This window comes from Armigeres subalbatus, unplaced genomic scaffold (assembly GCF_024139115.2).
Source record: "Armigeres subalbatus isolate Guangzhou_Male unplaced genomic scaffold, GZ_Asu_2 Contig1805, whole genome shotgun sequence".
NCBI classification, from domain to species: Eukaryota; Metazoa; Arthropoda; class Insecta; order Diptera; family Culicidae; genus Armigeres; species Armigeres subalbatus.
Window position 1 is genome coordinate 58,890 of NW_026942623.1, and position 14,450 is coordinate 73,339.

Sequence of the window (14,450 nt, forward strand, 5' to 3'; positions counted from 1 at the left end):
CAGCATTCACGCTTCTTTGTTTCCACTACAATTCGAGGTGCAAAGGTAATCTCTATATGTCATTCCATCCGCATGACGTGGACGTCATCGTATATCGAATGAGTCGACGTTAATACAGCACGGTGTTCATATGGTCCGGTAGGCGGATCAGATCGTTTGGCTCCGCTTACTCCACATCGCGCCGTACATCCATTACCGCCAGCTTTACAGTCGGTCGCTCGTAGATACCATGAACAGTTTGAACGGTTGCCTTGCGAGTTTGTCCTCCACTAGTTACCACTCCGATTACCCGTCCCTTGGGCCAACAGTTTCTGGGATGCTCATGATCCACGATGACAACGATGTCACCCACCTCAAGAGGTTTCGCCTTCTTGTGCCATTTCGTACGCCGTGTTATGTCGGGCAGGTAGTCCCGAATCCAGCGCTTCCAGAAGAGATTCGCCAACCATTGGGATGTCGGATGTCCTCGTCGCAATGCCGCGTTGTCCGCGTTCACGAAAGTTAACGGTTTTGAACCATCCGAAGAGCCCAAAAGAAAGTGGTTGGGCGTTAGGGCTGGTGCTGCTTCGTCGTCGATTGGCACGTGAGTAAGAGGGCGCGTGTTAAGTACACCTTCTACTTCTGTTAGGGCATTCCTCAGTTCCTCGTCAGTTGGTCGCCGTGCGTGCAAGACTTCGGCCAGGTTCCGTTTAACCGACTGTACGAGGCGCTCCCAACTTCCTCCCATGTGGGGCGACGCTGGTGGGTTGAACTGCCACGATGTAGACGACGTAATGAACTCCCGCATCAGCTGATTTTGGTCAATCTTCTGGTAGAGCTCCTGCAATGTTCGGTTGGTCCCTACAAAGTTTGTGCCCCTATCGCTATAGAAACTAACGGGCGTACCTCTTCGTGCGATGAAGTTCCTCAACGCCATTATACAGGAACTTGTCGTTAAGGAATGAGCTACCTCGATGTGGACGGCCCTTATTGTCAAACATGTCAGTAGAACCCCCCACCTTTTCTCGACCCTTCGACCCACAATTACCTCTATTGGACCAAAATAATCGACCCCCACATGTGCGAACGGCCTCGTGTGTGCGGATAGTCTGGCCACTGGAAGATCGGCCATCTCCGGCGGTTGAGGGACAGCGTCGCGATTTTTGCACCACTGACAGTTTCTACGGATCGTGGCAAGTGTTTGTCTCAAGCGAAAAATGCTATATTTTTGGCGAACCTCGTTAACTGCGATGTCGTAGTTGCGGTGGAGGTACTTTTCGTGATAGTGTGCCAAGAGTAGCGATGTTACTGGATGCTTAGGTGGTAGAATAACAGGATTCTTCGCGTCGCTGTGAAGATACGCACACACGCCAGTTCTACCCTTCATCCGCAATACTCCTGAGTCGTCCGCGAATGGGCTCAGCTTGTAGAGCGGACTTGCCTTTGGAATTTGTTTCCCGTTTGTTCTTTAGCCACCAATACTGCAATCTCGTCATGGTATGTGTCACGTTGGGCTTGCCGATAATGGTGTGCTTCCGCACTGCGAAGCTCTTCCGCATAAGTGGTCCAGAAATTAAGGGAACTTTCCTACAGCTTCGTTGAATGTTCGTGCAGAAACGAAGCACGTATCCGGTCACTATCAATAGTCGTCGCCAACTTGAAAACCTGCTGACATCGATTACCGATTCGGAAGCACTGATGTGGAACAATACGCTGGGTCTCATCTCTTCCTCGGTAGAGATCTTTACTGGAAGGCTGGGCCACTTCTCTGTTGCTTGCATCAAAAACTCTGGACCCTTGAACCACCTGCTCTCCGACGATAGATCAGGTCGATCTCGCCATCTGGTCCCATCATCAGCGACATTAGATCGAGTCGGAACCCATCTCCAATCGTGGATGTCTGTCGATTCCAATATTTCGCTGATTCTTGATCCGACGAAAGCACTGTATCGCTTGTGGTCGGCACGCAGCCAACAGAGCACATTTCGAGAGTCTGTCCAAAATGTACGCTTACAGATGTTCATCGTTAGGCTTCGTGTTACATTGGTAGCCAATCGACACCCCAGAACTGCGGCTTGCAGCTCTAACCGTGGGATTGAGGTGTATTTCATCGGTGCTACTCGAGTCTTAGCCGCAACCAGAGAACATTCCAGCTGGTCACCTTTCGTAAATCGCAGAAACACAACGGCTGACATAGCACTTTCGCTGGCATCAATGAAGACGTGCATATCTACTGCAGCCTCTTCTATCGACAATATAACTTGCCGGTAACACCTTGGGATCCGTAGTTTCTCCAATTCCGGGAGAAGACGAATCCACGTACGCCACCTCTCGAACAGATTTTCAGGGATAGTTTCATCCCAATCAATCCCAGTACGCCACACCTCCTGAAGCAGGATTTTCAGTAGAACCAAATAGTGATCAATCAGCCCTACAGGATCGTAGATGGTCATCAGTGTCCTAAGGATCTCCCGTTTGGTGGGACAACGACTTCCATCGAGAAGCGCTGAATCAAATCTCGTCCATCCGATCTTGTACTTGAACACATCATCCTGCGTATCCCACCACATACCGAGGATTTTCTGGCTCGCTAACTCGGAAGTTATATTCAAATCCTTTTCTGTTGACTGCTCTGCATTCATTTTTGACAGCACCAGCGATGAGTTGGAGACCCAGTTGCGGATTTCAAATCCACCCTGCATGTGGATATAACGTACCGATTGGGATAGCTCGACGATTTCTTCCTCCGTTTCGGCGCTCAAAACCATGTCGTCCACATAGTGTCGTTTCTTGATCACCGCTACTGCTTCCGGATATTCGTCTACGTATCTGTCTGCGTTGCTGTTCTTCACGAACTGGGCTATAGCAGGAGAACAGCTCGCCCCAAAGGTCATTACCTGCATGACATAAGTCCTAGGTTCACCATGTTCCACGATACTGCGCCACAGAAACCGCTGACAGTGCTGATCTTCCGGAACTATCCGTACCTGGTGGAACATCTCCCGGATGTCAGCACACACGCCTACTCGATGCTCACGAAACTGATACAGAATTCCAACTAACGACGTCAACTGGTCGGGACCAGTAAGGAGTGCCGAATTCAGTGATGTTCCGTAAGCTGTGGCGGCGGCATCCCAAACGATACGTACCTTTCCAGGTTTATTCGGGTTGTATACCGGGAAAATCGGTAGATACCACACTCGCTCACGCTTCTCCGACAGTTCTTTTGGCGTTAGTTCGCGAATGTAGTTTTCGAAATGTATTCCGCGATTTTCTCGTTCAAAACGTTCGCCAGTTCCGTATCCTTCGCCATGCGTTTCTCCAGGCATTTCCACCGACGGATTGCGACTGCCTTGTTATCCGGTAGCCGAATTCTATCAGAGCGCCATAAAGGCCAGTTTCGTACCGCTCTCCATTGAAGTGTGTCCGAGATTCCATCAAAAACATTGCTCGCTCGTCATCCTTAGATAGTCGTTCAAGCTGGTTGGGCTTGACTACCAGACTGTCGATAGCAAAGTAGTCTTTGACCGTCTGGTTTAAGTGCGTCATGCTTTCTTCGCTACACGTACAAATGTGATAGGTGTGACTAGTACTCGAGGAATTTTTCGTTGCCCAGCCACCGTACACCGACCATCCGAGATTGGTTTTTACAGCAATTGGGTCGCCAATCTTGCCCTCACGACTTTTCCGCACCAGCATAACATTAGCGTGCCTCAATCCAATCAGTATCCGTGGACGAACGTTCGTGTATGATTCCACAGGAAGTCCCTGCAGGTATCGATGCTGTTTAGTGAGTTGAGTCATATCCAAAGACTGGAAGGGTAATTGCAGCTCTTCCACCGTTCTCACATCTTGCAGTAACAGCCGCTTTCCTCCTCTTCCGGCGACCACAAGCTCGACACTCTGTGAATCGGATTCGTAGCGATGAGTACCACCCGTCCATTTCAGACAGAGCGGATGAATGGTTCCGGACAGCCTCAGCTCCTCGGCTAGTTGCTGGTCGATGAGAGTCAGTTCGGATCCATCGTCCAGGAAAGCGTGACATTTTAGCTGTATTCCGTTTCCAAACAACGTCACTGGCAAGTAGCGAAGCGAGCCCGTACCGGTTTGATGTGTATTGACGTTGCGTTCCTCGTTCTGCCTCGAAGGGCCGCTTCTATTGGCACCGCTTGGTGGCGTTTGTGCTAGTTAGTCCTTGAGGAGCAAGACGTGATGCTTGAAGGTGCATCCGTTCTTCCCACACTCTCCAGAATTGCAGCCACCTTTATGCTGCCGAAGACATTTGCGGCAGAAGTTAAATCCACGTATTGTCGCCCACCTTGCTTCGTACGAAAGCTCAAGAAATCGCTTGCACTTTCCAAGATATTTGCAATCTTCTTTGCACGCGGGACATGCTTTGCTTCCTCCGCTCACTCCGGCCACCGTCGATCTTGCTTGGGTTGGGTATACAGTCTGAGTCCTATCCTTGGAAAGAACTTCTGCGTGAGTGTTCACATACTTCTCCTTTCGGTTTCCTTTTATCTCCTGATTCTTGCCTCCGCGGCACTGAGGCTCGAAAACAACGGTGACATCTTCCGCCAAGCTGTATATCCACTGGCTGAACGTGGACAACTTTACCTCTGGGAAGTTTCTCTTGTACCGCGCCCAATCCAGCTTTATTTGAGGTGGCAGTTTCTGGACAAATTCTTTTAGGAGTGTCGTATCACACATATACTCCTTTCCACCGCAAGCTTTTACCGTGGCACAGAGATTCTGGACCTCCAGAGCATAATCGACCAGCTTGTCCATCGGCATCGAGATAATCTTCTCCTTCAGGTATTCAATTATGGTTTTCGGTCTACCAAAGCGTAGTTTCAGTGCATTGATTGCTCTGCCTAAAGTTTCAGGCCGCATCAAGAAACTTCGAACAGCGTTAAATGCATCTCCCTTCAGACAGTTCCTCAAACGGATCATGTTCTCCGCTTCCGTGTACCCACACATAGCCGTTGTATCTTCATACGTGGACAAGAACATTGGCCATTCCTCCGGATTACCGCTGAACTTGGGCAGCTCACGAGGTACAACCTGTCGTGCTGCAAGCTCATCCTTCGAGAGTCTTTTGCTGCTTCTCAGGGAGTGTTGCCGGTCTGTAACTGGTCGTCTACTACCACATAGTTCAACTTTCTTGGCTGTTTCACTCTTCGCTCTTTGGTGTCTTCGCCCTGCTCGTTCGCCATAGGGTTGTGCTTCTTCACTGCCGTAGCAATTGGTACCACCGATGGATGAAAGTTCTTCTTCATCCTTTGTCCCGGTACCAGACGTTTCTTCTTCGCTTGAGTCTTCTGTTTCCACTTCACTTCCGGAGTTTTCCATGCTGGTTTTCTTGAATGACGAACGCTTATCTTTCACATTGGTTTCGCTGCGATGGTTCAACCACTGTTCCACCTTGTGATGACCATTATGCTGATCAATGACTGATTCGCCACTGCCTTCCAAATCGGCCATCTCCTTTAGAACAGCGAACTTCTTTTCAGCTAGTTCCCGCTTGCGCCGCATCTCTTCTTGCATCAGTGTCTCTTCAGCCTCGATCTGTTGAAGTTCCACATCCAAACGCGCCTTGACTGATTTCCGTGATGCTGCTGATATTAATGAACCAGCTTTGCTCACCCTTGCTTTCGCTGCTACCTGTGCATCATCTCCGCTCCGTCTAGCAGCTGCAACTGCATCCTCGCAATTCGCCGCCGTATCACAAACATCATGTTTTCGCCCGTCGTCGCCGTCGTAGGAATCATTTTCGTACTCTTCGTACCCTTTGTAGTTGTTTCTCGAGTTGTCCTCTTCCGTAACGACACCGCCAGTTTCTGTGTGGAGGTTTTCCTTCTGGATTTCGTTGCCTTGGTTGCTTCCGCAGTAGCGCATTCCAAGCAGATCCAACTGCAGCCCTGAATATACTCGGAAACTCCCACGCACACGAAATGGTGCCACACATCACATGTATCGCACTGCACCATTTGGTCGTCGTCCGGTTTATCGCACAACTTGCAACTACCTCGAGCCACCTGTGTGGTCTTACACGCCGCGTTGGGGGATTTAACGAATTGGGGGTCGAACTCGCGAAAATAGCGCCTTTTGGGTCATTACTTGGGGGTTGTCTAGACGGGTCTTTAGGGGTTCTCTATTGCCTGACTTTGAATTGGAAGGAGATGTTTGCCGCCTACCTGAGGTACATTTGGTTCTACTGCCAGCATCCATACCTGGTTCCGACATCGCCTGCCGCGGTAAACGAAATTTTAATATGCAGGCTGTGCCGACTGGAGGGAGCATCTTCCGAAACAATGAACTACCGATGATTTCCAGGTAGTTAAAATTTCCTGTGTGTATTAATAGAAATTATTAGAGTTTCATATAAGTTCCCGCTTTAGTATCACTCTTACGTTTAGTGCCTCCTATACTCGTTTCACTGCAGTAACCTACGCGGTACTCCTTTCAAATAGGGGTTGGTTTCTAAACGAATGTTACAGCAAATTTAGTTCTCTTCGGTCTTCGATTTAGAAGAAATTCGCTTTAAATGTATACTGCTTACCTTAGAATAATAAATTTTATAAATGCAATCTTAGGAGACTGTATGAATAACGGCCTGGAATGTGCAATCTGCTGGGAGAGTTTACATTTAGATTTCAGTGAGTTAGCACAACCATTGATTCTATTTACCACTCTACACTTGCGAGGAACAAACTGTTAAACCTTCTAACTACTAATCAAACTAATAAAGATAATTATGATAGGGCCAAATTTCTATTTTTCAGGATAATTCATACGATTCAGCATTCACGCTTCTTTGTTTCCACTACAATTCGAGGTGCAAAGGTAATCTCTATATGTCATTCCATCCGCATGACGTGGACGTCATCGTATATCGAATGAGTCGACGTTGATACAGCACGGTGTTCATATGGTAGGTGCGTATCGTCCAGTGGACGCCACACCTCCGGACACGACACTCGGTATAAAGCGAAGGGAGAGGTAATGCCTGCTGACGACAGGAGTTGATAATGCCATCTTTAAAAAAAAACTTGTTTGGGAGGAGTAACGCCTTCTTAAAATGGATGCTTCTGCTCGGTATAAGGCGAAAGGAGTTGAAGGTATAAGGCGAAAGGAAAAGAACCGTCTGCCCGGTATAAGGCGAAGGGAGGAGTAACGCCTTCTTTGAATGGATGCATCTGCCCGGCATAAATCGGAAGGAGCTGTAACCGTCGGTTACAAATCCTACTTGTAGCTCCACCACAAGTTCCATTTTCCCGAATTCATTATCCCAATGAGGGACCGACTGTTTACTTCGATGACATTTACTTCCAGGGTGCAGCAGCAGTAAAAAGTGTAGACAACAACCTTTCGTGCACCATGTTTACAGTACTCGTCACTGAGTGGCGATACCGGCGTTTCTATCTGTGGTGTTAAGCCTGCTGCTCTATGTTCTGAGATTTTCACATTTTTCACCATGAGCTCATGGAAGAATGGTAGTTGGAAATCGATAAAATGTATGGGAAAATCAAGTATTTCGCAAATTTATGGAAAATGGTGGTGTTTTAGAAGAAAGTAGTGATAAGGAATGAAGTATGAGGTGAAAAGATTATCTCCTGCACTTAGCTTGCACTAATTAGTAGGCTAATAGTGATGAAATTTCGATTTTACTACCATTGAAAAAACGCCATCTCTTGCATTAATCGTTTTGACTGGTACCTTATTCCGACCCAATACACAAAAATTATTCAACTATGAGCATCGTTTCATCAATGACATGGGTGGTGTGATTGAGCGTATAAATGTCAATACTGTCAGTTGTGAGTGGCCACGCATAATCGACCAGTTTGAGCAACGGAGCAAAGCATTACCCCGCTCATTTTGAATGACATGCAGATGGAGCGCGGGTGAAATCATGCAATAGGGTGCGGAACAATAAAATTAAACATAAAAATTGAACATTGTAATTGTTCAATGTTTATACCTACACGGTTAGAAAAAAGTACCTATTATTAGGTACTTTTCACTCAAATCGGGGGTTCAGTGTGGGATTAAGTTATTTTTTCCCGAAATTAAGTAAAATTCACTTAATATTAAGTAAAATATACTTAATTTTAAATAGAAACTATCCAAAAGTTAGGTAAATTTTACTCAACTTTTGTAAACATGAGATTACTCAACGTTGGGTTCCCACACTTTAATGCCCTTGTTGAGTGGTTTTGCTCTTCATTTTATGTCAACAAAAGGAAGAGGGAGGGAGATGCAAGAGAAAAAAAGTACCTAAAATTAGGTACTTTTTTCTAACCGTGTAGAAAACTATAAAAGATGGGATGTCGAATGTAAATGTTCTCTTTTTTCTGTGGATTCTTGTACGTAATAGTAGTGCGCGCGTGTGTAATCGTTATTTAATTTGAGGTTAGTTTGTTAATACCTCGTTTTAGAAGAAGTGTTATTAATTGTTAATTGTTTTCTTTGTTAGAACAGATTTAGTACGGACAAGTTAGTACGTATTCAAAGAAAACTATCACCAAAGTGTAGTACGGTGAATGTTAGTACGGTTAGTTATTGTAAAAGTTAATAATTACTAATAAAACTAATGTTAGTAAATTGTTGTAGAAAACTAATTAAAACCCAAGAAAAAGCAAGTGAACAAACAAAACAAACAGAAATACCAATAAGAAAAAGGTAAATGATTTGTTTAAATGTGAAAAAGTTAGGAGCTAAGTGAGAGGACGTCACAAGGGGTCTAATGTGTTGTGGTTAGGTCCAGCGGGCCTTTTTCTTTTGTTTGTGGCCTTTCTTTGTCAGGAAAGTATCTCCGGAACTTCCAGACGCGCAGTAAACCAGACCCAGCAAGAAGAAGCCTGAGTGAACGTCCAATCCAGGCCCTCGTTCGGTGTCAGCGACAACACCATCTTTATCCGACCATCTGCCGGCCAGAGTCAGTTTAATAACGACGCCATCTTCCATCTAATCCTCCAGGAAAAAAGCCAGTGTGCCAAGACGCCATGAAGAACCACAACGCATTCCGATGGGCGGCCTGATCAACCGCTCGTCGACCTCCGTGGCCACCATCTGGCCAACCAGACCACCAAACAGCAGCTAAACCGCAAGTACCCCCTCTCATGTGACGATGTTACCAAATAAACCGGTATTGTTAATTTGAATATTAGCCTCGTATGTTCAGTCAGAGGAAACCCCGGTTAATAATATTTCCACTAGTTCCACTTTTGTCTGTTCTTCCCGGGTTCGAAAGGAATCGTCAATCCTCGACGTCCTTGTGATTCGCAAGTGAATCAGACTTTGCATTTAGACCCCCCCCCCCTTTCTAGGTTTCATCGTTGTTCCATAGCCCTATTCATAATCAACCAGTGTCAAATGTAAGTACTGTTCCTGCCGAGTATGTGTACCCCCTGCCGACAAGTGGCGATGTTTATGCTCAAAATCATACACACTTAACTCATTTCACAGTATTCGGTAAATTTTACCGAAATCTCAACAGCAGAACTGTTCGGTAAACTAATTTACAGATTTTTGTATTTTTTTCCATTGTTCAACTGTCAAACTCACCGAAAAGCAGTTAAATTATTTACCGAACAATTCTGCTGTTGAGATTTCGGTAAAATTTTACCAAATTCGGCGATTTATTTTAAGTGTGTAGTAATAACGACCCTGTAGATTCCAAACCCTGAGCTGGCAAGTTTCAGAGCTGATAATGTCTTCTTTGAAAGAACGCGTCTTCTTGGTAGAAGGCGAAGGGAGAGGTAATGCCTCCTTGAAATGGATCTATCTGCCCGGTATAAGACGACAGGAGTTGATTATGCCTTCTTTAAAAGAAGTCATCTGCCCGATGTAAGGCGAAGGGAGGAAAAACGCCTTCTTTAAATGAATGCATCTGACCGGTATAAGGCGAAAGGAATTGATAATGTCTTCTTTAAAATATCGCGTCTGCCTGATATAAGGTGAAGGTATGAGTAATGCCTTCTTTAGATGAACGCACCTGTGCGATATAAGGCGAAAGAAGTCGGTAATGCCTTATTTGTATGGATGCGTCTGCCAGGTAAAAGGCAAAAGGAGTTGATAAAACCTTCTATAAAAGAACTCTTCCCGGTATAAGGCGAAGAAAAGGGTAATGGTAGAGTCTGTCCGGTACAAGGCGAAGGGAGGATGTAATGCCATATTTAAATACTCCCTTTCCCTTCATTATATCTGGCCTAGAGGCCTGGATAAGAGAAACGCGGATAGAAAATATGACTCTGCCTGACTCTTTTTCATCAAAGAACAACACATTGAAGAACGAAATGGTTTATATAGATAATATCTCATAACCTGCTATTTAATGTGTACACATAACATAACAATATTATCCAATATCAATACATTTTTATTTCATAATCAATAAATGAATTGCATCTATTATTGCAAACTAATGTAAAATGCATTCAAATTTGTTAATTTAAAAATGGCATAAAATCGAGCCGTTTTCAATATTTGAGCCATTATATTGACTGCTTGACAGGTTTCCTGCTCGATTGGCTGCTGTTTTTGACGGTACGATTGGCGGTACATAGCTATCCGCGTTTCTTTCATTCAGGCCTCTAATCTGGCCCATCTGCCAGATATTATAAAATATTTGTAAGGGGCAATTGAAATTTTGAAAACTACTATCGAAAAAAAAGTCGGCTTTCTAAGTATCTAAGTTTTAACGGATTAATGTCGTGTGAAACTTCGCAGGTAATAATTGTGGAAGTGTCGAATGAACATAAGGCTATTATTAATAATATTCCGCAAAATGGTACAAACCGCAAAATGTCGTACCGCGAAAAGTTACAAACCGCCAAATGTTATTCCGCGAAATGTTCGTCCGCGAAAATAATTTCCGCGAAATAGTTTTCGGCGAAATGTTATATAATCCTCTCTTCTCATTTCTTCCATTTCATTTTTCACTTTTTTCTTTCCACTTCTCACTATTCACCATTCGGCCTAATGACCTAGCACCGATCCCACCTTCTTGGAAAATATGTTTCCTAAACAATTCCAAGAATTTTGATGCCAGGGCCTCTCCTAAATGAGTTTGTGGCCACTTTAGGCTCCACGGAAACCTGTTCCAAGATGATTGTTCCGATTGTCATCCATCCTACGGTTTCAACTATTTGAAAAACATGCATCCGAAACAATTACAAGAATGTTGATTCCCATATTGCCAGGGTTTCTCCTAAATGCATTTGTGGCCACTTTCGTGTCCGTTTCGAGACCAAATGATCAGGTGGTCCTAATACGTTGTGAAGTCATAATCCTCGAGTTTGCTAAAAAAATTGTAACAAAGGATACAAGAAATCATCATTTGGATTCTATAGCATCAACTCAAGACAAAATTTTCAAAACGACTTATCTGCTTTTGTAAACAAAGATTCAAAAGACGATTTGACGAATCTGATAGCTCTCCCACGCAAACCAACACCATCAATAGATAGGTGAAGGATTGCGTGGGAGAGCTATCAGATTCGTCAAATCGTCGTTTGAATCTTTGTTTACAAAAGCAGATAAGTCGTTTTGAAAATTTTGTCTTGAACTTATCTATTTTTGAGACATGGTCTAGCGTATCCGGATCGGTTCTATACGGATAGAGGACGAATTTCTAAATCAAGAATCCATAGCAAACGGAATCGTCCAAATCGGATGGCAACTGACAAAGTTATGGTCATACCGATTGTATCGAATCGTCTATCGTATAAAAGAGGGCATTTTGTGTCAACTAAATCAACGAGCACCCTACTGAAAAGAATTCGTCGTAAACATATTTTGCTCAACGGATCGTTTGCAATTCACTCTGAAAAATATTCGTTTCACCATTCCTTAAATCATTTGGCCTAAAAAAATGTTGGAGTTCTAAATTGATAATATTTCACATTTCGTATCACAATATTGGGCAAAATAATATTTCTTTTGCTGGTCGTTTGTACAAAGCTTCGCAGTTCGAATGCAGTGTTAGACCGATCCAAACATAAGTTGAATAACCTCAATAAGTCTTCCAAATTCAAGCTCAGTTGGAAATCGCTGCACCATTCCTTCCCCGAGCCGCTCATCTCGGAGATTCAATTGACCCGGCTTATCAAGCCCCCACAATCGGAGGAGGTTATAATCCCTGATGGGCGCAATTGAAAATCCATTCCCGCGCGCAGGATAATTCCGGGGCAATAAATTTCTCGATCAACTATGTAGGCATTCTCCGGCAAAACGGTTCCCCAAGACGCACAGCTATCATCACGCTTTCGAGAGTAATATTTCGTGCGCTCCGGCACTGCTCTGCTAGCCCGGTGGTCCATCCGTCTCGGGCCCAATTGGGCCCCTTTGCTCGATCGGAGGGGTTCGCCCCAATAACAGTTATTATGACGGTGATGATACGATCGATATTGACTCTTTTCAGCGCCTTAAATTCATTACGTTCCGAGGCGAACGTGAAAGAATACAACAGGAGGGCAGTACTCGGGGGTGTGTTCCCAGCTGCGGTTGCGCGAAAACAATCACTTCCCCTCGAGGGGCTTTCGAGCGTGGCCCGGTCCGCCCCTGAATTTGTCCGCCGATAAATCATCGCCGCTTCGCGGTGTGGTGCAGGTCGATTCGATGCGAAGTTATGGTGCAAGGTCCGCTGTTGAGTGCATTTCGTTACGCGAAGAAGATTGTCCACTTTTACCAAATAGTTTTCCGCGCGTCAAGTGGGGTAAGATTTATGTGATTGTAACAAGATAGGTGGCCCCGTTAGGGTGGGAAAAACTTTCGAAGCATGTTTACAAAATAGTACGCAAAGGGCCCAACTTTTACGTTTCACTAATACCACGGTCTTGTTGAACTTTGACAACTTTTTATATACCGTATCCTTCTCCACGATAATTAGTTCAAAATACACTAAACTTTTTTTTAGGTTGGTTCAAATATTGCGCAAGAAAATCGCGTTTTACAAAAACAAAGTAAACAATACTTGGGACTTTACCATTTAAATAACTTAACAGAATTTTTCCTATGCTAATTCGGAATGAGAAGTTGCACAATTGGCCAGTGACCTCAAACAACTGATCCGAGCATCGAAATTGGCCTTCAATAGGCGATAAATTATCCCGAATCACGGTACTCTGCCGGCACGAAGACCCGATAACTTCCCAGGAGCAGCAATTCTTCCCAAAACAGAACCAAAAGCACTCTCTATCAGCACTTCCCACCGCCCTACGTTCGATCGTGAGCTCTAAACACTGCAGTCACAGTCAGTGTAACAATCGCGCGCAAAGTCCGCCAAATCCGGGGTGCCACTCGTTACCGAACGGGGACTATAATTAGAGGTTCATTAAAGGGGTGGTCCTATCAATTTTTCCGCTTTGTTCCCCTGTCCGCTGGTTGCACTCAAGGGTGAAGCCATGCAGAAAAGGACAGCGCCCTGCCTCTCGGAGTAACCGACGACGAACGAACGAACGGCCAACGATATGTAATTTGGAACTCTACACGTTGTTGCAAGGCTGGTTGGTTTCGGGGATCCTGCGAGTGGCCTACAGTGCAATTCATTTATTTATTTATGCAGCCACAGGTTCGTGGTCTCGCCAGTTTGGCCAATTTGGCCTTCCTATTATCTCCTTCCTCGCGTCGCATCGGGCGGCCGGTAATTTGTTCAAACAATGCGGTACCTTGTTTGCATACGCCAGTTCCCCGGTGTTCGATTTCGATATCGGGCAAATATGAGGAGGGCAGGAGCGGGTATTCAAATGAATGCAGGACGCGCGGATTCGAGTCCCTCCACAAGGCTGCCTTTTTCCATCATATCACCGATGAGCCAGCCACTATCGCCATTATTCATTGCTCAGCTGGAGGAAATTTATATGAGAACGGCCAGCCGTTTTACGTAATTACTATGTTAATTGTCAATTTATTCCCAGGCATAAAAATTGATTATAAATAACAAGTTTCAATAAAACGACCCATCCCCTTCGAGAAACGAGGAAAAACAAGGTGAAACGGGAACGTCGCTCGATAAATCAACGAAAAAGAATGTTGTCACTGGCTTCAGCGAACAACATGCAATTGACTAAATATTGTGCATTTTCAAATGAGTGAAAGAAGCAATCTTCCTGTAGGCGGTTATTTCAATCCTCCGATTCCGTTCCGTGTTGCCTATTTTCCGGGTATTGACCACCAGATATCGACAATCGTTCAAAATCAGGGTTCATACAATAATAAGGTCGATCAATAATGACGTCTGTCATCATAGGTTATAAGGGGGGAGGGAGTCTTTTTTTTTTACAAGGGAGAATGCATTTACACACTAACCCAGTACACGTACATTGTAGTTGCCAAACTACCACACGGAAGTGTACTGGAGTGTCGGACTCGACCATACCGGTAATACCGACTAAACTCCCTTGGGCTCCACCATCGTTTCCCCCAGGAACTACCTCCCAGTACTACTTCTGGGGGATGGCAGTACT

At 45.0% G+C, this 14,450-nt stretch overlaps 1 protein-coding gene across 1 annotated transcript; it reads right to left on the reverse strand.

The window, feature by feature from the left end:
• Window positions 1-1,355: 1,355 nt before the first annotated feature.
• Window positions 1,356-5,877, reverse strand: LOC134203350 (uncharacterized). Its single transcript, XM_062678222.1, has 3 exons — window positions 4,298-5,877; window positions 3,315-4,147; window positions 1,356-3,202 (listed from the first exon to the last, which is right to left on the reverse strand). Exons 1-3 carry the CDS (start codon window positions 5,875-5,877, stop codon window positions 1,356-1,358), a joined length of 4,260 nt encoding a protein of 1,419 aa, XP_062534206.1.
• Window positions 5,878-14,450: the final 8,573 nt, after the last annotated feature.

Bases quoted from the DNA above. Each gene is read 5' to 3' on its own strand.
- LOC134203350 (XM_062678222.1), bottom strand. From the start codon at position 5,877: ATGCGCTACTGCGGAAGCAACCAAGGCAACGAAATCCAGAAGGAAAAC. The intron at 4,148-4,297 runs GTGGGCGACAAT...AACGCCACCAAG, and splicing joins GAGCTTTCGTACGAAGCAAG to CGGTGCCAATAGAAGCGGCC. The intron at 3,203-3,314 runs GTGGAAATGCCT...TAACGCCAAAAG, and splicing joins AAGGCAGTCGCAATCCGTCG to AACTGTCGGAGAAGCGTGAG.